The sequence below is a fragment of the Lytechinus variegatus genome, chromosome 3 (genome assembly GCF_018143015.1).
Source record: "Lytechinus variegatus isolate NC3 chromosome 3, Lvar_3.0, whole genome shotgun sequence".
Taxonomy (NCBI): Eukaryota; Metazoa; Echinodermata; class Echinoidea; order Temnopleuroida; family Toxopneustidae; genus Lytechinus; species Lytechinus variegatus.
In genome coordinates this window covers 51987722-52012564 of record NC_054742.1, presented here as the reverse complement: position 1 = coordinate 52012564, position 24843 = coordinate 51987722, and the positions used below count along the sequence as shown (strand labels likewise).

General features: G+C 34.1%; 1 protein-coding gene across 2 annotated transcripts in view; it reads left to right on the top strand.

Moving 5' to 3' along the window:
- LOC121411315 overlaps positions 1-24843 on the top strand; it is a 97424-nt gene that overhangs the window by 27896 nt on the left and 44685 nt on the right. For both annotated transcript variants that reach the window (XM_041603975.1, XM_041603974.1), the window contains exons 6-10: positions 8333-8380; positions 9243-9409; positions 9868-9972; positions 11463-11544; positions 15791-15922. In XM_041603975.1, coding sequence (XP_041459909.1) covers positions 8333-8380; positions 9243-9409; positions 9868-9972; positions 11463-11544; positions 15791-15922 — 534 coding nt within the window. The remainder of the gene's footprint in view (positions 1-8332; positions 8381-9242; positions 9410-9867; positions 9973-11462; positions 11545-15790; positions 15923-24843) is intronic.

Here is a 24843-nt window from a genome sequence, read left to right as displayed (position 1 = left end):
TAGTATCCACTAGTCAATGGAAGTGCCCCCCCCCCATTGTTCCATCCTCAATTTGAAAATCTTGTAGATAAATCATCAAACCACTTGTTAAGTAAAGAGAGGCCTAAATCTAAGTCAGACCTTGGACCTACTAGTAGGTCCACCATGGTCAGACCATGTAAAAGATCATTATTTTTATAGATTTGGAAACTGTGTGATATAGCATTAATTTTCTTATAAAAAAGACTAAATGCAATGCATATGAAATATGGCATGCACATGCAACTAGTCTCCAGGCACAGACACTAATAGACAGTTCCATCGGCAAGTGAATTTGGAGAAAAGTCCACACATTTGAAGAGGAGGACAGTTGCAGTTGCAATACATATCTCTTTATCCTTACTATAATTTGGCTAATCTTGTGTGTCCTTCCATTTGTTTGACGCAGCTTTTCTCCGTGGTTTTCCACTCAATAGAGCTGGAATTTTTTCTAAACATGGTTAAATTGTTCACAGATTGTCATGAGGGGGGTTTGTTTGTGGTATTTTGGTCGCATTATTTAAAGTTTTTTTACAATTCGTAACTTTTTGGCATTCCTTTTCGCAGCCCTGAGTATAGCTTCGAAGTTCCCAGTCCCTTTTACCTCTCTCGGGTCAGCGAAATACAAAGCATGCCGACAGTCGACCGGGTATGGTACGGTTTACGGTACGTACTTACTCATGCGCTGGCTGCATTATATGCATGTGTGCGCGCTGCTGAAACTTAAACAACATACCGTAATCGGCCGATGTCCTCAGTGGTTACCGTACCAGTGAGTACGACTTTCTGACAAACCTATTTATTTCTTTTATTAATGATAAATTTGTTACTTAAAAGGCTCAAGATCTAGAAATCTAGGCATTATCGTGATATTGGGAACCACTGTTCACTTCATACAGCAGTGCTTTATTCAGTCACACGCACGGTTCCCCATTTCCACCTCCATTCACTTCGTACACAAGTGCGCGTACACAAATCTACGAGTGGTTCCCAAAAACACGATCTGGCCGAAATCTGTAGCCTAGCCCTAGGCCTAGGCTACTATCAAATGCTGGTCATAAGTGGTAAGAAAGTTTTTATGTTATAGCCAGTGTATACAGCCACATACATGTGGCCACACGCGTGTGGTTATATCCAATACTAGGTCGGTAAGCACTAAATAGGTACCAATCCTGCAGACGCAAGCTCATAAATATACTTAAATATTCATAGGATTAGGGTTAGGGTTATAGGGTTATGGTTAGGATTAGGGTTAGGATTAGGATATTAGGGTTTCAGCTTGCGTCTGCAGGATTGGTACCTATATAGTGCTTAACTACTAGGCCCTGCTGAGGATACCGCTACACGCGTCACTTGCACTTGTACTCTATGCAGCAGCAGTAATCGCAAACGCGTAACACAACTCACAAGCGATGTGTATTTCTTGCGACGGTACATGTTGCAAAACTTCATCACAAAGGTTTTATCTCCCGATTTCTTTGACATACAAACAATATTCTCACTTCACTGTCACCTGCTTGCTGATCAGGTGAGAATGAAGTGAGAATATTATTTGTAGGCCTAGAATCTATGTCAACATCAGTGAAATCGGGAGATAAAACCTTCATGATGAATCTTTGAGAAGGTTACCTTTTCTTGATAATTAGGTCAATCCAATGACCTACCCAGTTTCATTAAAACATCCTTTATATTTAATCCTGTATTTTAACAGATTCAGCTACCTGCCACTCAATGCTCCAAGGCCAAGCTGTGCCAGTGCTCTGTTGCACACAGTTCAGTGCATGGTTAGTATTTTGACGTAAAATGTAATATTTACATTGATTGATGCCGCAGTAAATCTAAATTCCAACATATGATGAAGTTGTTTGGTTGAGTCTGATAATCAACTCAGTGCTAAGTTCCAAAACCCAAAATTAAAAATTTCTTAATAGATTTGCTATTAACCCTTTTATTTAAGGGCAAATTTGATCAGATTTTCTTCGGAACATTGGTAACACTGGCATTTTCTTTCTTTGCTACACACATTCAACAAAATTAATGTCTCTAAAATTCATTTACAAATATAAATGAACTATATTTAGTATTATGTTTGCCAATTCATATGTTAAACTTTATTTCTGTGTGATTAACAAAATACTAATGTAGTGTGATCGTAATAAACAAGCATTGGTAAAATGATTTTACAGACTGTCTCACTCATTTTATCACCCCCCCCCCCCTTCTCTCACTTCTTTTCGACATCCTGCCATACTTATATATGATTGAGAAACCTTTAATTTAAAAAGTACAAACAACCGCAGTCTAATGTACATTGTAAGGTACATGTGCAATGTACTTACATATTTATTTCTGACCCAATACATGTAATCATAACATTTCTATATCACAATAATTGCCACTTGACTGCTTACTGAATACACCGTGTTCTAATACATCTTTCCATTTTATAGTTAGATTTGGATTTCACTCTTTAATGATTATTGAAGTTCTTTCTCCAGTTCAACCCAAGATGCTTAACTTAATTGAACCTCCTATCTATATTGAAAGAGAAGTCTGCTATGAATCAGTTGTCTAAATATATTTCATCAATAAACTGCTTGGCTTTCAGTGTGAATAGGCAGTCTAGCTGTACATACAAGATTGTCACCCCCTCCCCCACACACTTTGATCATGGACGTGGTAGGTCCATGCTTTGATAAAGAAAAATGACTCCTACCCCCTGTGCTGCCACGGGTAATTGCTGCTAGTAGTCTATAATTCTGATTACTGTTGCATGTTTTCACCGGACAACGGTTTTATATAGAGTTGTATGATAATATCTCTATTTTAGGTCTGTTAGTCAAGTGTAACCTGAGACCTGGGCCCCGTCTTACAAAGAGTTACAATTGATCCAATCAATCGTAACTCTATGGAAATCCATCAGTGTCCTAATTTTTTCTACAGGAATTATGCAAATGTCCTTTATAAATTTAGGAGAACACACCAAACTGTCAAGAAATCAATGAATTTATGGATATACATTTGTATGAAAAAAAATTGAGCAAACATGTATTGTAATTTTTGTATATGTTGAATTTGCTGGCTCTCCATAGTTACGATTAATCGGATCAATCATAACTCTTTGTAAGACGGCCCCGGGCTCCGTAACACAATGATTAGCGATCAATCGCTAAATGAACTGACCAATCAAGATCAATGTTACAGGCGCATTTGGTTTTAAATACTGACCAGGGACCAATCAGTGCGGTTTTTTCATATTTACAATCCATTGCGAACCTTTGTGTTACGGAGCCCAGAATATTGTTTTGTTGAACTTCTTTGTCTGAAAACAACAGTAGGTGACTGGAAAGTTTATGGACTGTTAAGTGCGGCGTGGTTATCTGTCAGAATAGAGGGAATTTCCCTTTTCGAGAAAGACTGATTTCTTGTATTCTCTTCAGATAATATAACACGCACATGTAAATAGAAAAAAGTTAAGCCAGCAACTTGAGACTTTCATTCGGTTGTTTAAACGATATATGATAGGTTAGAATTGAGTTCAAATTTTCATGACTGCATGTTGATTTTTTATATTTCATCTTATACATTTATTGAATTTCATCACTCTAATCCGAGACGAGTTGACATTAAAATAGAATAAGGAAAGCTGATTTTTTTTAAGGAGAAGAGACGATTGAGGGAAAAACTTTTTAAGAATGAATGCCAATTGAAATTATTTATGAAACGTTTATGGCATATTGAAAGTAGAAAATCATTGTAATCAGTGATGTTGGTAGCTGATATTGACAATGTTGCTTCAAAATGGCAGGTAGTTTAAAAATCTGAATGCTCTGTAAACATGATTTTTTTCTCTCTCTCTTAAGTGCCAGTTCTGTACAGACTATATGATCAAGATATATATTCTACTGCCAGATATATTGAGTTTCCAACGCGACAAGAAACTATCGAGATAAGGGAGATATAAAATTAGGAATGGATATTTCCAAAGTATGACTGTTCAATATGAAGTTGAAATGTTATCATTTGAAAATCTAGTGCTGAAGCTGGCATTCATCATTACGTTGAACAAATAATTGCAAATTCTTGAGATAATATGAGGCATTGAAATCTTATCATACATCAGAATGTTTTCTTAACCAAATAGGGTTTGCAAACAAATTTTGCAAACAAATTTACTGTGCACTTTGAAACATCAAACACAATAGTTCACAATACAGTATTATATACATTTTAATCTTATTATTGGGTGGGGATGAAAGAATGATCGGAGGGAGAGGTCAGGAGACCTATATGCTTAAAAATCAATATGTAAAATCAACTTTATATATTGTACAATTATTTTGCAGGACTATATTGAAATGAGTCATTGTCTGGAATATCGAATTCAGATTCTTTGATATATCATGAGTAATACTTACTACGACTATACATCTATTTACATAGTCAGTCTTGTTTGATGAAATAATAAGGACACGTAATGTTACCCATGATTTGAGATTAAATCACTGATTATGCTGGTAATTCATTCGTAAGATTTGAGCATTATGGACAAAATTGTCATTTATTTACCAAGACATTGAGATATGATTTTGTGATGAGGGTAGGCCTCCTACCGTATGATTCTTCTGGTAGAGACTGCAAATTCTAACATGATGTTTTAAAGCAACATTTATACATGATCTCTTTCTCACTTGGTATTTGTCTCAACACTTCCTCTTCCCCACACAGGATTTTTTTTTACTTCTGAGTCACACAAATAATATCAGAGGCAATTTATTTTAAGATAAAATATAGGTCTCCTTGAACTTTGCACATTTGCAAACTATGCATTTGGCATTATATGCAATGCTTGTGATGCACATATTGTCCGTGTTCAAGAAGTGACGGATATGAGGAAAATCACAATTTGTTAAATTTTGAGTTTTTTGCAGGATTGGACACCTTTGACTAATATCTTGAACCACAACAATTTTCAGATCACCTTAGTGTCTGATTACGTTGCTATGATGTGAATGCAAACAAAAAAATACCACGTAAAGGATTTCTTGTTTTAAGTGACAGATAAGACATAAGTACTCACTAGCAGTGGTCATTACGTGAAAATCAGCAAATAAACTAATATCACTCCAGAGGGTTTATATTCACAAAATAATGGATCAGGCCTAAGAGTGCACAGTCCGTCATTTCATGAAATGGTCGCCTGCACATTTTGTGTCATGTTTAAAGAAATGACATAAGTAAAATATTCACAGTTCTGAACAGTCAAATACTAGGCAGAAGAATTTTTTGTAAATTTAAGATATTTGATGCAGTCTTTCAAGTCATCCTAATTGTTGTTCCATTGAAGTGCCTCCTTGAATTTGGGTAATTCAGGAAGTTACGGTTATACGCACGGATACTGTCTATCACTTCTTAAGAATAAAAAAGCATATCCTGTATTGACCTGTAATATTTTTTCACTAGGTGATTGCTCTGCTTACAGCTCATTTTCTTTTTAAAGGTCAAGTCCATCCCAGAAAAATGTTGAATTGAATAAATAGAGAAAAATCAAACTAGCAAAATGCTGAAAATTTCATCAAAATCGGATATAAAATAAGAAAGTAATGACATTCTAAAGGTTCACTCATTTTTCACAAAAGAGTTATATGCGCAACTCAGTGACATGCTAATGAGATATTCAATGATGTACCTCACTACCTATTTCTTTTGTATTGTATTGTGTGGATTATACATTTCATTTTTAGCTCATCCAGCCGAAGGGCCAGATAAGCTTATGCCGTGGCGTGGCATCTGTCGTCGGTTGTCTGTCGTCCATCAACAATTTCAAGATGCTTTTTCTTCGTCATTTCAATTCTGTTTGCTATATAGGTGGGGGATTCAAAACTTCTACACAAAAGTTTAAACTCAAATGCTTATACTTATTTTTCAAATTTCACAGAAACTGCCTCTTCTCATTTTTAAATTTTTTTTTTAAATTTATTTTTTTCAAAACAAGTGCACACCTTGTTTTGTTAGCAAAAATGCATATAGCATTTTCATTTATTTGAAAGCAAGATAAAAGAGTATTGTAGATTAAATGCTTTGCTCACGGGCATAGGTGCCGCGGCCGGGATCAAACCCCGGACTTTCCATGTATAGCCAGGCACCTTAGACCACCCGGCCACGGCACCTCTACTATCTTCTTTATTTGTTGGCTGATTTTGATTTTTTTTCTTCCATCTGGTAGAGCTGCATGAGGCTCACCAAACTTGTACCCAGAATTTTGAAACTTTAGCTAGATTATTTATGCTAAATTTATGCAAAATTTATTCAAAATCACAAAAAATGAATACTTCTTCTTTATTTGTTTACCAATTTTGATTTTTTTTATCATCCATCTGGTAGAGCTACATGAGAGTCACCAAACTTCCACACAGAATTTTGACTAGGAAATTTTTTATGCTAATTTACGGGAAATTTATTCATAAATCACAAAAAATGATTTTTCTCCTTCATTTGTTGATCAATTCAAATTTTATTTGCTTTATATGATATCTCTAGGTGGGGATGCAAAAATTCTACACAGAATTTCGGAACTCATTCATTATGCTAATTTATACATATTTTTCAAAACTCTCAATAAATGCTTCTCTTTCATTCTTCATGTATTTCAATTTGTTTCCTCAATTTACGTTACCAATATGATTCTTTTCAGTGTCAACGAGGATAAAATTAAAAATTTCGTCGTAAGATGCATGTCGGATGAGCTCCACATCATTGATGTGCTAGTTTACAGATTTGACAATGAGATCTAACTTGACTTTAGCATGTACTGTAGTATTAAAAAAAATGCCAATTCCACATGTTCAGGTAGGAATTAATCATTGTTTCACTTGACAATGAGAAAGTTAGAATATTTCATATAGTATAAGACAAAAGAAATAGTGAGTAGATGATGTCATTAGTTTCCTCATTTGCATACCGAACAGGACGTGCATATAAATGTTTTGTGAAATTAAGCGAAACTTTAATGTGCAATAATTTTCTTATTTTACATCCAATTTTGATGAAATATTCAGTGTTATGCTTATTGGATTTTGGAATTTTTATTCAAATCAACTTTTAGTTGGGGTGGAATTGTCCTTTAAGTATGGAAGGAAAATGCTGATGATTGAAAATTGAACATTCAGAATATGCCCTTAGATACGAGGATATGATATTTATTCCCCCTGCATTGGTCTAAACCTTTGAAAGCAATTTACTCAAAACTAATTTCTTTTAAAGTTGTGCGCTCATCCATCACCTTGTAGAAAACAAGGGATGATATGTAGGGGAAGGCGGGGTAAGTTGAGCATAGGGGCAAGTTGAGCCACCAGCCCCAGGCCAATAATAGAGTCAGACATTGTGGTGGTGTCATGTATTGATGACCCATAGCATAACCCCTAACCCCACCACATTGTTTCCAACTTTGAAACAAAAACTAGTTTTTTAGAGGGAAAAATATGAATTTCAGCCAAAAAAGTAAAAAAAGAGTGTGAAATAGATAAGTGCTTTATAAACACACACGTCTTTAAATATAATAAAGACATGATAACAACATTATTAGTCCAGGTATGGATCTTCATTCTTGTCATAGTCTTTTATATGATGGATGCATATTAAATGTGTGGATACAAAATTATCGCACTAAGTTCGGACTGGGGTAAGTTGAGCCAAACAGCATGGGGCAAGTTGAGCCATGGTAATTCCTATGGTAATGTATCTTAAAAAACAAACAAACCATAAAAATCGATTGAAATGCAGGCTGAAAGGAGCAAATTTACATGACTGCTCTTTTCCTTTTACAGGATGTTAGTATTTATAGAGAATTAGCAAGTGAAAAGACTTTAAACAAAAAATTGACATGCTGGTTCTCCCCCCATACATTTTGTACATAGTTTTTGTGGCTCAACTTACCCCAGAAGGTGGCTCAAACTTACCCCATATATGGGGCAAGTTGAGCCATTTGACATCGTTTTTTTCGAAGGTCACAATGACTTTCAGTGTGGGGATAGAAAGTTATATATAGGTGGAAAATATTTCAGAAGAATTAAATTTCAAGGCAAGGTACTTATTTCGACAAGATTATTAATCATATCAATTCTAACATGCAAAAAGCAAAAACTGTCACAACTTACCCCGCCTTCCCCTATATCTTGACACTTTACAGGGGCTTTTATTTGTAATCATTGTGAATGAAAATTTTTCTATGACTACATGTACATGAACTTCAAATGTGACATGAACATCATAATTTGTTGTCAGTACACATTTTGTTTTGATATTTTATTTTCAGGATGTGATTCACGCGAATGGGATCAGTACTGTCAGAAGTCCAGAGAAGGTATTTTATGAATAATTTATATCTCTTATTCTATTACTTTTATTACAAAAGCGGTGAGAGTTCTGTTTTGGAAGAATAATTTTTTTCAGTTTAGGGTGGAATGTATTGTTTATTTTGGGCTTCAAGTTGATCAGTGTTCCTAAATCTTTTAAGCATGCATGAAAGGTAGACAAAAACTCTCATGGATTTATGGCATTGTTTTCTAAATTCTGGTAAAACATTAAGAAAAATTGAAAAACATGCACATGTATGTGTGTAGGACAACTGCACATGAATATTGAGTTTACTTGCTCATTTAAATTTTGTATTCAATCCAATATTGAATTATTCTTTCCAATAATCCAAGGAAGCATGATAAGTGAGCTAGGAACTGTCTAGCCTTTTCTATTCAAATATGTGAAGTTAACAATTAAAGTCTTATTGATGTAAATTTGAGTTTACTTGCTCATTTAAATTTTGTATTCAATCCAATATTGAATTATTCTTTCCAATAATCCAAGGAAGCATGATAAGTGAGCTAGGAACTGTCTAGCCTTTTCTATTCAAATATGTGAAGTTAACAATTAAAGTCTTATTGATGTAAATTTGAAACTCTTTGACCCAAATCATAATTGGATGTCAAATATGTGTTTAAGGTACTTGGTGTTTTCATATCACTGTTAATGAGACATTATTGAAAAGGGCAACTTTCTTTTAGTTACAGTTTTGATTAGATGTTATTATCATTTTTGTGTGATTTTTTTATTTTTCGTTTAAATCAACTGGATATTTAAATGGACTAGGCTTTCAACATTCCTAGTCTCTTTTTCTCAATCATGTTTCTATTTTTGTTACTTGATATTTCTCTGTATCTGAATGGTAGAGCTATGGAAGCCACAGTTATTACTGCCTGAGCAGCTCTTCCCAGAGTACAACAAACTGAACGTATCATTCAATATTGCCCCTTCTGACTACCGCTTTGTGGAATATGTGATCAGCGTTTATAAAGTAGATGTTCCAAGACCGTTGTACACTCAAGTTGCTCATACTGTAAGTGAAAATCATTTGCCTTGAAGCACCTTTCACGTCATACCATTAATGTCATGCCCAAAGAATGGATGAATAATATGATAATGTTTTCATTTTTATGATATAAAAGGAAACACTTGCCACAAATATTAGGTGTTTTAGAGAAAATGTTGCTATGTTGAGAAACTAGATTAAGATGCCCTGCAGTTATTAGTCTAGTAATACCAGTATGTAATGATTATCCAAGCACTAGATTTGTATAAAGATGCATGTGATTGAGTATCTCTATTCGTCATTAATACTACAGGTTTCAGCATGTAACAAAGCATAACAAATATGATTCATTATGTTTCATTGACATCCATCCATTTACACTTTAGAGAATAGTGTAGCATGTAGGTTGATGTCTTTTTTTAACTAGAGCTAGTGGGATTTGAACCCTAGACCTCATAAATAGTCATTATATCATTATTTGACAGCCATTGAACTCTGTGCCGGTGATGGTCAATGGAATGATGATGGATGTGACTAGTCTAATCTTCACCTTGTCCGAAGAAGATATTGGAAAATCCCTCCATGTTTCAGTGAGTTATATATTTTTCTCTCTTTTTTTCTTTCTCTCTCTCTTACCCCTCCCTCTAAATTTTCTCTTTTACCTGTATATCTCACTTTCTCTGCCTCCCCTCCCCCCTCTCCTTATTTGATTGTTTATCGTCTATTATCTTGTCATGCTTCCTCTATGATCTCGTAATCCTACATGACCCTTTCTACTTCTATGGAACCCGTATTAGGCGACATTTCATGTCTTATTTCCTGACTCGTTCCCTTATAACTGGTTCCCTCAACTTAAATTCATTCCCTTGACTTGTAACTCATTCCCGTAACTCGTTCCTATCATTTTAAGTTGAGGGAATGAGTAACTACCTCATGGGAACGAGTTGTGAGTTAAGGAATGAGCTTGTAACTCAGAACAAAATAAAAAACATGTCTTGTTCCTAAGGAGCTCCGTACCTTTACACCATTGCTTTTGAATTTCTTTCATCAGGGTCTCTGCCTGCCCAAAATTATTTCCTGTTTCAACGTCTCTGTAATGAAATGGATTTTTTCCATCCCTCTTCTCCTTATCACACTCATCACTTTCATCCTTAAAGGTCAAGTCCACCTCAGAAAAATGTTGATTTGAATCAATAGAGAAAAATTGAACAAATGTAATGCTGAAAATTTCATCAAAATCGGATGTGAAATAAGGACGTCATGACAATTTAAAGTTTCGCTTATTTTTCACAAAATAGTTAAATGAACGAGTCAGTTACATGCAAATTAGTGAGTCGATGATGTTGCTCACTCACAATTTCTTTTGTTTTTTATTGTTTGAATTACACATTATATCAGTTTTTACAGATTTGACAATAAGGACAAACTTGACTGAGCCATAATATCTTAAACAGTGGTAATTCCACATGTTCAGGGAGAAATAAAACTTTGTTTCACAGGACAATAGAGAGAAAATTAGAATATTTTGTATTTCATATAATAAAATACAAAAGAAATCGTGAGTGAGTGATGTCATCAGTTCCCTCCTTAGCTTACCAACCGAGATGTGCGTATACCTATTTTGTGAAATGAAGCGAAACTTTAAAATGTCATAACTTTCTTATTTTATATCCGATTTTGATGAGATTTTCAGCGTTATGCTTGTAAGATTTTTTTTTTTTCAAATCAAGTTTTTGTTGGGGTGTACTTGTCCTTTCAGGTACATTTTGAAATGATTATACAAGACAGTATATGTACGTGTGCACATGAGAGTTATTTATGTTTTGTGGTGACTTTTCTGAAAAAGTAAATGTCCCATTTTCAGCTCTCTTGATATTAACTTGAGCTGAAACCATTAAATTTGCCCATGAATTTTTTATTTTAAAAAATTGTATTGTTGATTTACATTTGCATTCAACATATGATTATTTTTTTTGTTTGAAATAGCATAAAGATTGACTCATTCATTCAATCTGTAAATTGAATTATCAATGAGTTTGCGATCACAATGTTATTCTCTCTTTTTGTTAATCTTTTCTAGATGTTTCCAAAGTGTGCTGATGGCACACCAGACTGTAACACACCAACCTATTCAGATAAGACTAATATTGTTGAAATCATTGGTAAGTACACTTCTGTTTTCATGCCTGTACTTGTTTGCAATATGTATTCACTTTATGTTTTCATGTTTATGTGCGCTTTGTTTATTTTGGGGGTTGGTGTTGTTTTTTCTTGTTAAGGAGTTTGTCATGTTTAGATATAATTATTTTCTTACGGTTGATAAAAAACATAGTGTTAATACAACTTAAGACAGAGAAACAATATATTTGTGCCATATTCACGCTTAAAACTACGACAGACAAACTCTATTAAACACAAAGGGGCTCAATTTTGGAACAGTCTTAACCCACTACTTAAAAGAATGACCACCACTACCTCATTTAAAGCTAAAATTAAACAGCATCTTCTTGCCACTTACAAGTGATTTCCTTAAATTAAACGAAAATTAAACAGTCATATGATATATTTTGTTTTGTCTTGTTTTGTCATGTATTGTAAATATTGTAACTTGTTTCATGTATTATTTCAATTGCTATTTCCTATGTATTTTATTCCTACTATAATTTATTTGCTGTATTTGTATCACTGTAATCTATTTGTCATGGATCCCCCTACTTTTTAAGCCTCTGGCTTTCCTAGGGTATTTGATCATCACATTTTACAATGTATATATCTACTCATGTGATTTTTTACCTAATAAATAAATTGAATTGAAATACAGCATACACTACAGATCGTACAATATTTGGAGGGGAAAGGCAGGGAGAAAAAAGGCTTAAATTAGAAGGATATAAGACATATTTTTATGAAAGTTTGTAAAAAATTTGTTGCCTCCCTCCATTCTTTGTTATTTTGTTTGAATAAGAAAATTCCCTCTAAATTGGCTCAAAGTATATTTGACTGTATAATACTAAGTTGCAAAGTTACAAGCTTTTACAGTGATGCAGTGATATAGAGAGTTTTGTTACTTGAAATAGAAAAAAATGCAGTATCATTGAACTTTACCTTTACAAAAATAAACAAATCTAGATAACATAATCATTAAGAATGATAAGCTCTTGCAGCAAACAAGTAAAGAATATAATTCTGAACTAATAACGTCCTATAAAAAGTCTTTTACTATGTCCATTTTTTTTACAAAAGCAATTCATCAATGGGGTGTGCATTAAAAGGAAATTACAAAAGAATCATTTGAGCTTCAAATATTTTTTTGAAATATTCTTTTGTTTCTTAATATTTTTAACATTAACATTGTATTGGTGAGTAAACTTGTTAATATTAGGCCTGGAGTTAATAATAAGTTAACACAATTCTACACTCTTCAATGAAAAACAGACACACCAAAGCAAAGTCATTAAATCATCACTCCGTACCTCAAGGTTACACAACAACAAACCTGTTCCGATGGGTAACCTCATTGAAATTTACCGAAAATCATTCTATTTCCTATTTCAAATATTTTTACAAATACTTTTCTGAAGCATATTCCTGTGAAGAATTCTATTATGAAATAGTCAAATTTTGATAATCAAATTTTGATAATCTACAGTCCACAGATGACTTAACCCACTTCAGATTTAAAGAGTATCTTTTTCACACAATTTTGACATTCCACATTATTGTCTAAGGTACTTTAAGCTTTAAGATCAATATGGAATGAAAATTTTTGTGAAGTTTGATTGGATTAGAGTGAGTTTGTCACTAGATTAAAGCAATTTGTAATAAATTATAGGTTTTATGAAAGAAGGTCCCACACAGGTGTTCTTTAAACATTTTGTAAGTATTGTTGATTCAGGTAGTTGCTTCTTTAGTGCTCCTTGAGTTTATTCCTGTTCTGTTAATCATTACCAATTTCCCAAATACGACTTGAGGTGTGTTAATGCTAAACTTATTAGGAGCTGGGAACATTTTGAAACATGTTTAATTTCAAATGTGATTGCATCCTTTCTTGCTTTCCTAAAATTGATTTCAATCATGAATGCATAAAAGGCCACTTTCATGAATACGCACTCTATATAAGATGCAAATATCATACAATTCATATTTATGAATTTGCTTCTTTCATGCCTTAAAAGTTTTGAATTAACATGAGCATTCTGCTTTCAAAAAAGTAAGTATAAACACATCATTATGGTGAAGTTGGAATTGCATCTCTAGACAAGTGAAGAGCTTATATAATCTTAGTCATGTTGGCTTTTATTTGTAAAGCCCTTGAAGTCACAGCGGTTTAAAGTATTGTTTTCTATCTATGTCATACTAAGTAGGACAGGTCATTCTACCGCATGAAAGTTAGTGCAAGTTGGATCTGCATGTTTATTTGTTATTTTTTTATTTTCTTTAATTTTCATTTCATTTATTTCCATCAAGCTTGAAATATATACGCTTATGTTAGCAAATTCGAGATAGAAGAGACAGCAATAACAACAAAAGATCTTATCAAAGAAAAATATATCCTGATGAGAGTACAAGCAAAATTTGAATAAAATGGACATAACAGATTTTACATGGTAATGGCAATGAGAGGAATTGACGTACACTCGCTCGCAATTCTGAATGTTTGTTATTCCATAGTTATATTATTTCAAAGGTTCATTATTCCCAAGGTTTGCTCGTCCTAAAAGAAACTGAGTTTGTTTTTCAGAACATCTGTTAACCCAACAATAACAGAAGGTTCATTATTCGAAGGTTTGTTTGTCAAAAAATTTAACAATTTTCATCATTCCGTAGGTTTGACAATCAGAAAATGAAATGGAGTTTGGCAGTACATAACTGATGCACTATCCCTACTTTGATTTTGGAGTTTTAAACTTACAGAATAGTATTTTCATTTTCAGAGAAATTAACCTTCAGAATAACAAACCTTATTTCAAATAAGCATACATGTACCACTGTTTCACAAAAAAAATAAGATATGCTACAAGTCAATAACTATTAATTTTCGTTTAGTTTCGATCAAATTTCCACTGATATTTTCACTGAAGTACTTGGCTATTGAATGGAATTCCCCTGGAAAGCATCTGAGCTGTTGTTTTATCAGGGCAATATCAGAGGAGGACAGGAGTAACCTCCATCAAAGCTGACTCATTGTCTACCCTTAATTTGACATGAATATCTATCTCTCCCCTGGGAATTACTCGTTTTGTTAAAGAAACATGATTGTCCTGTGTATTGCAGTTATGCTAGGAAACATGATACTTCAGGATCATTCCTGACTGATTTATTGATCCATTCTTTTTGCAAGTTGATTATTACAAAAGAAAATTACAATCAGTGTCCCTCTTTTGTTACATTTATATTTGTAGGGGTATTATTGTTTACAAACATATGAATATTATCAGCATTTTCACATGTCCCAGACAAAAATCATTGAATTGAAAATGATATTAATCTCGTTTTGACAAGACTATTGAAGATGTATGTGGAGGGTTGTGTCCCAGTGAATTAGTCTTCGGACTTTGAATCCCAGCCATGGCCTAATCTCCCTAGGCAAGAAATTTATCCACATTATGCTGCACTCGACCCTGGTGAGATGAATGGGTACCTGGTAGGATTTATTCCTTGAATGCTTTAGCGCCTATATGGCCGCTTAGCTACAGCCGGGGTTATAATATACCAAGTATATTTCAGCGCATTGAGCACATAATCAATGTGGATTTGGCGCTTTAGAAATACTCTATTATTATTATTATATCACATATTTCCAGACTCCTTTGACATTGCTCAGTATCAATCTTAAATTCGACAATCACATTCTTTTAATTTCCCCCAAATAACCTTCAAATGTGTTTATCTAAGAATAGTTCATGTTTATCTGTCCTCTAAAAATGGTGATGGTCGGGTGCATATCAGTGATATTCAGAAACAATCTAATATGCCTCCCTCAAATGTTAGAGGAAAGTATTTTACTTATTATTTCTAGACAGTTGGGAATGAAATGAGTGGCAAATGTGCTAAAAAATTTGAACCTGTACTGTTAAAGATTTGTGTCATAATTGGCTATCCATACTTGAACCAAAACTTAAGACCAGAGTTTAGATTAAACCAGAATATGGGCCTATGTAACTTTTGTGCCTACTAGTTTAATAAACAAATGAATGACCTTGATCGTTTACCTTGACCTAACATTCGCAAGGCAATTTAGTATGTTTTTGAAATAAAAATAATTGATAAAACAGTGGTAACCTCATCTGTCATCTTTGTTAAATATCACAGCGGATACTGAGAGAGTCGTATTTCAATAGATTATGTTTTTATTTTTAGTTTTTAATCAATTGTGTGATCATTTGTTACATATTTTGTGTTATACAGCTAATCCATGTGATACAGATCCCTGTGGGGAACTAGGAAGTTGTGAGCCCCTTGAGAGCCAGTACTTGTGTTTGTGTAATGAGGAGGCCATATTGGATGAGCATCCTATCTATGATGGTGATACTTGTATAGGTAAGTGTAATTCTATTAACCACATTAGGACTAACTGAAGGGCCATTCAGCCCTCTTCCCCCCCCAAAAAAAAAAAAATAAAGTAAAATGAAATAAATGAGTGAGCGATTGAGTTAGTGAATGGGTGAGTGAGTGAGTGTGTGTGTGTGTTGTGAGTGAGTGAGTGTGTGTTTGTATGTGAGTGACTGATCTTGAGTGAGTGAGTCTATGAGTGAGTGAGTGTGTGTGTATGTGTGTGTGTGTGAGTGAGTGATCATGAGTGAATAATAATAATACAAAACATTTATAGGGCGCTTAATACGGGCGTTTCTAAGCGCACTGTGTTCTGAATTTAACTTGGGGAAAAAATTAAATGGGCATATTAACACAAGAAAAAAAAAATACTAGCAGATTAAAACTGGTGTGCACCTCCAATGACCGACCCACAACTGGGTCGGTCATGTGTGAATGTGTGAGTGAGTGTGTGTGTGAGTGAGTGATCATGAGTGAGTGTTTGGTTGGAGATCAGCACATTCCTTCCCTGACTTTAAACTTCAAAATCTTTATTTAAATTGTGTAAAATCAGTTAATAGGCCTGAATGTATGGAAAATGATTAATGGATGTAAAAACAAAATAATTTCAAATACAATGTTCAAGATGTTTTTATTAGCAATTTTGGTGAGTCAGACAGACAGTCACTGAAAAAGATTCCTAGGAGAATTTTGTGCTCATCTTCTGTTTGTAGTGTGATTGGAGCTCTAAGCTATGTGTGCTTATCAGTTCAAAGATTGGTGTAAATACTATTGCAACATGCAGTGTGCAATTTGAATCCAAGCACAGTTGTTTCAATGTAGCCTCTCATATATCAGTCATAGCGGACTGAATAAATGAAAATACTTACATAATTTGGCTTTGTTCAAGTTATCACAAGAATTTCAATGGCATTGTGTCAATGGTAATTCTATTTGGGAACACTATCAACGAGTATTGCCAGATTCTTTCTTAACATAACATTGATTGATAACCACAGCATATACTCAGTCTGAATGCTTGGTATTTGCTGAATCAAAGGTAATGTTTAATCACAGAGACATTGGCATTTGTCTCTGATTAAAGGTTCAGTGCCATCCAAATCCAAGTTGATTCCTATTGATGCACAGTGTTAAAAAACTTGTATGGTACAATTTACAAATTCAAAATTTTTTACACAAGGATTTTTCCAACTTGCTTAGTTCCACCCATAAAAACAGAGCTCAAACCTCATTCCCTCTGTGACATCATCAGTCAATCTTCAGCCGATTGTTTTTGAGTTAACAAAGAGATAGTTTGCCAGAGCTAACCAACTGTTAACAGTCTCAACATAAATAAAAGTTGCAATTTAGACTAGTCTTTAGACTAGGCCTAATTTTCTGATATAACACGCATTACAGATACTGAGGAACTAGTGAGAAAAGACTAACCATTCAAACCCGGTTGAACGAGCCATCCACTGTGAGCCATCCAAGAACCTGACTTGGATTTCTTATGTTTGTTCCTTGCTTGAATCCGCTACCTAAGTCTGAGAGACTCTTTGACCTGTATCTATAGTGACTTTTTATATCACACATTTACCTGACATAGCAGTTGTCACCAAAATAAGAGGCAAAATTAAAATAAAAGAATTCACATGAAAATATAGTGTGAAGCTGTGGGTTAACATTGATTAAAGCACTGAATAATTCCATAGACTTTTATCCTTGCAAATTCATCTAAACATATTTGATTCTGTGAAATGGAAAGCAAGAAAATAATGTGCTATTCTACATGCAAGTGCGTGTAATGATTACTCTGTCCTCATAAGATGTAGTTAAAAAATACCTGCTGATGAATGGCACAATGATACCCTTGTTTTGATGTCTGCGAATTGGAACATTCATAAAAGAAATACAAATAAAATAAATATGCATGAAACTGGTTTTGTTGTATTCTATAGCTTATCAGCTTTCATTCAGTGTATAATATAATTCAATTTTTCGATTCCCGCAAGGTCTTTAAAAAATGTTTAAAACAATCATTTGGATTCATAAAAAGTAACATATGAGTTTGATTTTGCACTATGAATCAATAGGAAATTAGGAATCAACTTGGATTTTGATGACACGAAATGTATTCATGATTCATATAAAATTTGTCAGGTCTTTCTATGGTCATGGGAGTGAGAGATTCTGTTGTTGTTATTGAGTACATAAATCTTGAAGTTTTGGATTGTTCAGACTTCAGAAGAAGCAGTCTAAGTGCTTTAGGGTAACAGAAAAAACTATATTTTATGAGAGGGAGGTATTTTTCCTTTATATTTGTTTAAAAAAAATTACTTACAAAAAAGAAGTTAATGAATGAAGTCTTTAATAATCACATCCATTGATCTTAATGTGATAAAGTCTTCTTTTATTTTCATTTTGTCTCACCTGAACATAGTTCGGCAGAGACCTATATGCTTTTCACACTGCACTTTTTGTCCTAATTTGGTGGGGCTAAGGGGGGTCTTAGCCCCACCAATTTCCCGGGGTTAAGCTTAGCCCACTTCGTTTTCACACTACGTTTTAGCAAAGTGGGCTAGCACGGTAAATAGTACGGTACTATCTGGCCCTGCAAAAAAGCAGGGTTAGCCAGCTTATTGTGGTGCTAGCACCACAATTTCAGTGCTAAGAGATGCAGTGTGAAAACGAAACAGGGCTAAGGAAAGTGGGGCTAAGCATTAATCAATCACAGAAGTCGAATTGCGCGCTAATCACGCTCTGTATGGTAAAATCATCAGTATTCATGAGTATGGTATGGGGTTAAGAAAGACAGTGTGAATCGAAAAAAAGATAGTATGGGGTTAAGAAAGACGGTGTGAAGCGAAAAAAAGATAGTATGGGGTAAAGGATAGTCCGGGTTAAGGATAGTATGGGGTTAAGGAAATGCAATGTGAAAAGCATACTAGTAATCCTTGGGTAGCACCACACATATGTCTATGAGAATGATGAGGTCAAAGGTCATCAATGGGTCAAAAGGTCAGATGATATGAGGTCATGTCTGTTAAAAAAATGTTAAAGTTTTTGTTCAACTTGCTTTCATTTCTTTTTTTCTGCATTAATTATGCACTTGGTATATATATATCGTTGGGTAATACCACATGTGTGTCCATTAGAGTGATGGGGTCAAAGGTCATCTAGGAGTCAAAAGGTCAAGTTTACTTTGAAATTGCTCTCATTTCTTTATTTCTGCATCAATGATGTTCACACTTGGTACATATGATGCATAGGTAATATCACATGTGTGTCTATGAGGGTGATGGGGTGAAAAGTTGAGTTTTTATTCCAGTTGCTCTCATTTCTTTATTTCTGCATCGATTGTGCTTACATTTGGTAAAAATTATCCTTGGGTAATGTCACAAGTGTGTTGAAGAAATGGGGTCAAAGGTCATCTAGGGGTCAAGTTTTGTTCAAATTGCTCTCATTTCCTTATTTCTGCAAATAACCATTAGGCCTACTAGTAAGTAATACTACACACATGTTCATGAGGATTATAAGGTCAAAAGATCATATTGCATATTTCATTGATCATGATAACAGGCTAGACTCATGGTTTGTGAACCACCTTGTTATTGAATGGTTTGTGTTCTCAATCTTAAGGAAAATGATTTTGAAAATCTAAGTTTTACAAATTCAGTTTAAGTGCATAAAGTTAGATAAGAGCAGAAGACATTGTTAGGATATACACGTGCAGTACAGAATATTTAACAATCCATTAGTCAGATTAATAGAATACAATGTACTTCAAATCAGTTAGTAGCCTTTTATATTAATATTTGACTTCCCAGTGTCATATTTATTGCATGCACAGACAAATAATGATATTATACAGTGCGTCCCACAAAAACGAAACCGAGGTATAGCGATGATTTATCATAACTTAATGACAAATACAATAGACAATGACCTACATGTATCATTATCAAGCTTAGAGTGTCCTCTTTTAGCTGGTATAACATACAAGATTTTTCATCCATGCATGAGTGAGTAAAAAAAAATCAAAGAAAGGAAAGCAAAAAGTCATTTGGCGGGGGAATCAAAATTTCAAAAGAAAATCACATGCCTAAAAAGTTCAATATCTGTTCTTTAATTTGATAGCTAAATCGCAGAAAATGGTCAAGAAATAACGAAGTTATGTTTCTTCGAAACAATGCTTGTATTTCCATAATTTCATGAAACAAACATGTTTTCACCGGTTTCCCACCGAATCCCACAGTTAACAAGAGACTTTCTGCATGGCTAATCATCAACAAAACGGAGTGCCGATTAATTCTAAAAGCTGTCCTGTAAAACCTCTTCATTTTATGAAATTATAGGAATTCAAGCCTTATTTCAAATTAACAGAAATTTGTTATTTCTCAACCGTTTTCTGTAATTGAGGTATCAAATTAGAGAGAAGATATTAAACTTTAAAAATGTGATTTTCTTTTTGAAACTCAGATACCACCTGCCAAGTGACTTTTTGGTTTCCTTTCTTCAAATTGTTTTTGCCTAGTCATGCATGAATTAAGAATAAGCAAAGTTATTTCAATTGAAAGAGGAGACCCTAAGCTTTACAATGATGGGTCATTTGTCTATTGTATTTGCGATTAAGGCATGATAAATCATCTATACATCTCGATTTCATTTTTTGTGGGATGCACTGTATTGTTACAACTGAAAACTTACCTTGATTCTGAATTCTGATTGGCTAAAAAAACAGTTCCTATGGTAACTCAGAAATGTCTGACTTTGATGTTTTATCTGACAAGACCTGTTTTATCTGACTAAAAGTTTTATCTGACTAAAAGTAGTTGTGCTTCACAGTCAATCAAAATCAAAGAGTGTTGTCAGATCTGATAACTTGTCGGATGATAAATGTGATGACATGCTCCATAGTTATGCAGGGTGCTACATAAGCATTTGTCCGATTGCCCAGGGCAAGTAGAAATTAGAGTCGGGCAAGTGTTTTGAAGTAAAGACCATAACTACTTGCCTGAAATGGGCAAGTAAAATTCACACAGTAGAAAGCAAAATTCTCACAGTAGAATGACCAAAATTAGGGTATGATATTGACCCTAATTTTGGTTATGGTAGGCAAGATAAAATTACTTTGGAAAAAAAATGCAATAACAAGGTAGTTCAGTTCATGTCAAAAGAGAGAAAAAGGTCAATGGTTTATAAAAACCCCAAGACTTCTTTTGAAGAGGTAAAACTTTTTTTTCAAGGATTTTTTCGGGCAAGTGCAATAGATTTTTTGGCAAGTATATTCCAACTATTTGAGAATTTACTTGCCCAACCGGGCAAGCGTTTCTAAAAAGTTATGTATAGCATTCTGGTTATGTGACCTGAAATCCTGAAGCCAACGATAAGTCCCACAAAATGAAGTTTGAGATTTTTATTGAGTTTGATATGCCATGTCCTAATGTATAAATAACTTGTGTGAATTGATAAAAAAAAGCAATTCAAATACTTTATTTAATGTAGAAACAATTGAGTGCGAACTTCAAATAACAAAGTTCTAGGTTCACTGAGCATATGAACACACGGTGCAATCCAGATAAGAAATGGTTTCCAAGAAAGTCTTGTATCTTGTTTTTTATCTACCAAATTTTGACAGTATGAATAAGAAGAATTACTCTTTCAGATGAGCTCTTTTTCTTTTTTTACATTTTTTTGAGGACCAGGATCGTTATTTATTTGATACTTAAGCCAGAATTTTAAGTATTTTACTCAGTAATTTGCTTGAGTAAAATACTTGACCATCTTTGGTATTCAAGTACATTTTTCTGGCTAAGTGTTTTGCATAACTCTATCTGGCATAAAGTCTGGCTTGCATGCAGAACGTGATACGTGCCGTAATACATTCTGCTCACAGATTGATGCATACATTGCACGTTATTTGGCTCAATCTTTATGACGTCACAATAAATTTGGCTTGATGAAATAAAAATACTCCGAATACGAGTTTAAGTACTTTGCTTAGCCAAGTAAAATGCTAAGTAAAATACAAGATCAATACTTTCAAATGAATACCGGCCCTTGAGTATTTTGGCTATTTACAGAGAATATTCCTTTTTTACTTCGTTTTAGGGAGTTGGCTGGTCACATATTACATTTGAATTGTAATTCAAACTAGCATGTCAGTGCTTTTTTTATCATATGAATGTACTTTGACTTTGATCCTTTCATGAATGAGCATTAGAGCAAAGAATAAGATTCTCAAGTGACAATGTGTACCTTGCACCAAGCAACAATACACACTAGGCACTTATACCCTTTTCATAAACCTATCCTCCAATTAGCCGCCTAAGAGTAATGCGGATAATTCAATAAAAATTGTGTTCATAAACTCCGAAAATAAGCCGCATTATTTTTACGAGCGCCCGTCCTGAAAAAGGCGGATAATCGCCATGACAACTGGACACGCCCCTCCGATGCGGTTGTGTTGGAAAAGGGTGACCTTGTGACCGCACCATGGCAATTATCCGCATTATTTGGAAACGCGTTCATAAACTCAAAATCTTATCCCGATGCCGCTATTATGCGGATAATAGCAGCATCAGAGTAATGTGGATAACTCTTGTCCTCCTCCAATTTTACGACCAAATTATGCTGCTATTAGCCGCCTAATTCATTTTAATTGGGTTTATGAAAGGGGTATTAGATTTCTTTTTTTTCTCAAGATTTTTGCCCCCCCCCCCTCTTCCATATACATAGCTGTCATTTTTTTGGGGGGAAGGGAGGGAGAAGATTAGTTTTACTCTAAATTTAAGAAATAGAAAAAGGGGAAAATTATAGATTTTGATCATCATTGTTTTTACTCAGATCATTTTATGACAAGCAAAAAAGTAAAATGTCATCACAATTCTCTGCACTGTCATCTGTTATTGACCATAGACAGATGATCACCAGCATTTTATATCTATGCCACTTCAAATGGGGAGGGGGTCTTACAAAAACTTCATTATTTCAACCTGGGGCAGTATTCTGAGGTCCATTTTATATCTTTGAATTTGTTTCATGTTATTTTGTAAATTAAATTGGTAATTTTAGATCATATTCAATCTCTGATAAAATCGTATGTTTTAAAGCTAAATTGAATCCGAGATGAAATTTCAATTTCAAGTTTTATTTCAACTTAAACTCAGCAGCACACCCTTGTCTACCAGTTTGTAGAGCTTCACAGATGATGTGCTAAATTCCCATGTTGAAGAAAAAGTGAAAATGAACTTTTAAAAAGTGAAAATGAACTTTTAAAAATATGATGGAGGCTATTCCTACAACAGTATTTCTAGGTGAATTACTGTAGTTCCAAATGTTTACAGGGGCATATAATTATCATTGGATGCTCTAACATCATTCCCTGTAGGATAATAAAAACATTTTAAAAAGATTTCTTTTTTAAAAGGATAAAGAGTATTCTCTTTTTTTTTCAAATAAATCTCAATAATATTGTGTGGTAGACTCTTAGCACAAGCACATTTAAGTTGTATGAAATAATCCTCTTTCACCCTTTGCCCCTTCTCCTGGCAGAAAGGATTTTGATTGGTTGAATGAAATGATAGAGCCGTCAAACTGCTTTTCTTATTGGTCAGTACATGTACTTCATAAATCGGTGTGCCTCAGAGATAAATCAAGATGGAATTATTCTCAGAATACATATTTGGAGATGTTATAAGGGCATTTTGTCTTGTTGATTTAAAATCAGTTTTTTTTAGTGTTTAATTTGAGGTAACATGGTTCTCCGAATACCACCCCAGAAGATTAAAAATAGTCTGCAGAAGAGCATTTGAGTGAAGGGAAAATCTGAGGCTAGTTCATAATTTTTGTAGATCTGTTTAATTTCCGTTGACTAAAAAGGCCAAATAAAAATATGAGATATGTAGAGCATGGTCATTTCTTTTTTGTCTATTTTTTCTTGACACAGCTTGAAAATGATTATTCTTTGCAAACTGATTTCTGAGAGCTTTCCAAAAATGGACAGGGCTCACTCATGTGAAACATTCTGTTCAATTTTTTTTTACATTCATCTGATGGATGAGACCCAACCGCAAGAACATACATTAACAAGTTATGATTATCCCCATGTTGTATCTTTTTCAATTCCCATGACCCTAACCCCTTTTCAACGTGTAAACGTCTTATTAATACACACTGTATTATCTTCTTAAAAATGAAGTGTGAACTTGTGACAGACCTCTCTCAAGTCCCTCTTGTTGATCAAAGGGTTTATATTCAATTCATTTAATGCCAATTTGCCCAATCACCAACTTATTTATTATCATTTGGTCTACCATCAGTACTATCCACAAGTTCTATTTGCTATTTCATCCACTCACAAGTTCGTCTTATAACCAGTCGGTCCAATAGCCATTTAGTCCATATACCATTTGGCCTAATTGGATTAAGTGTTGGGAAATTGATGAAAAAGTAAAGGGTATTAGACCAACTGGTTATGAGATGAAATGGTTATCTGTAGATGAACTGGTGATCAGACAAAATGATTATCGGATCAAATAGTTATTTGACCAAGTGGTTGTTGATGAAATGTTGATGGATAGAATGAGACTAAATGAAGGAAGGCCGTGTAATGAGTGGACGAGTTTGCGATAGAACAATTGGTAATTTACCAATGAAAGTGCCTCTCAGGGTATGTGCCTGAAGAATAGGCTGAGATTCCTGCTCTTAAATGTATGTGGATGGTTGAGGACAGCCTCTCATCCCCACTATCCCCCTTCTCCCCCTCTCTCCTCTTTTTCTCTCTGTTTTTATTTCTGTCAATCCCTTTTATATTCAAATTAGCTTTTATTTGAGTCAAATGGAAGAATATGATACAAAATAATTGCTTATAATTGCATTATTATTACATTATAATTGAAAATTACCAGATGTGCATCATGATTGTT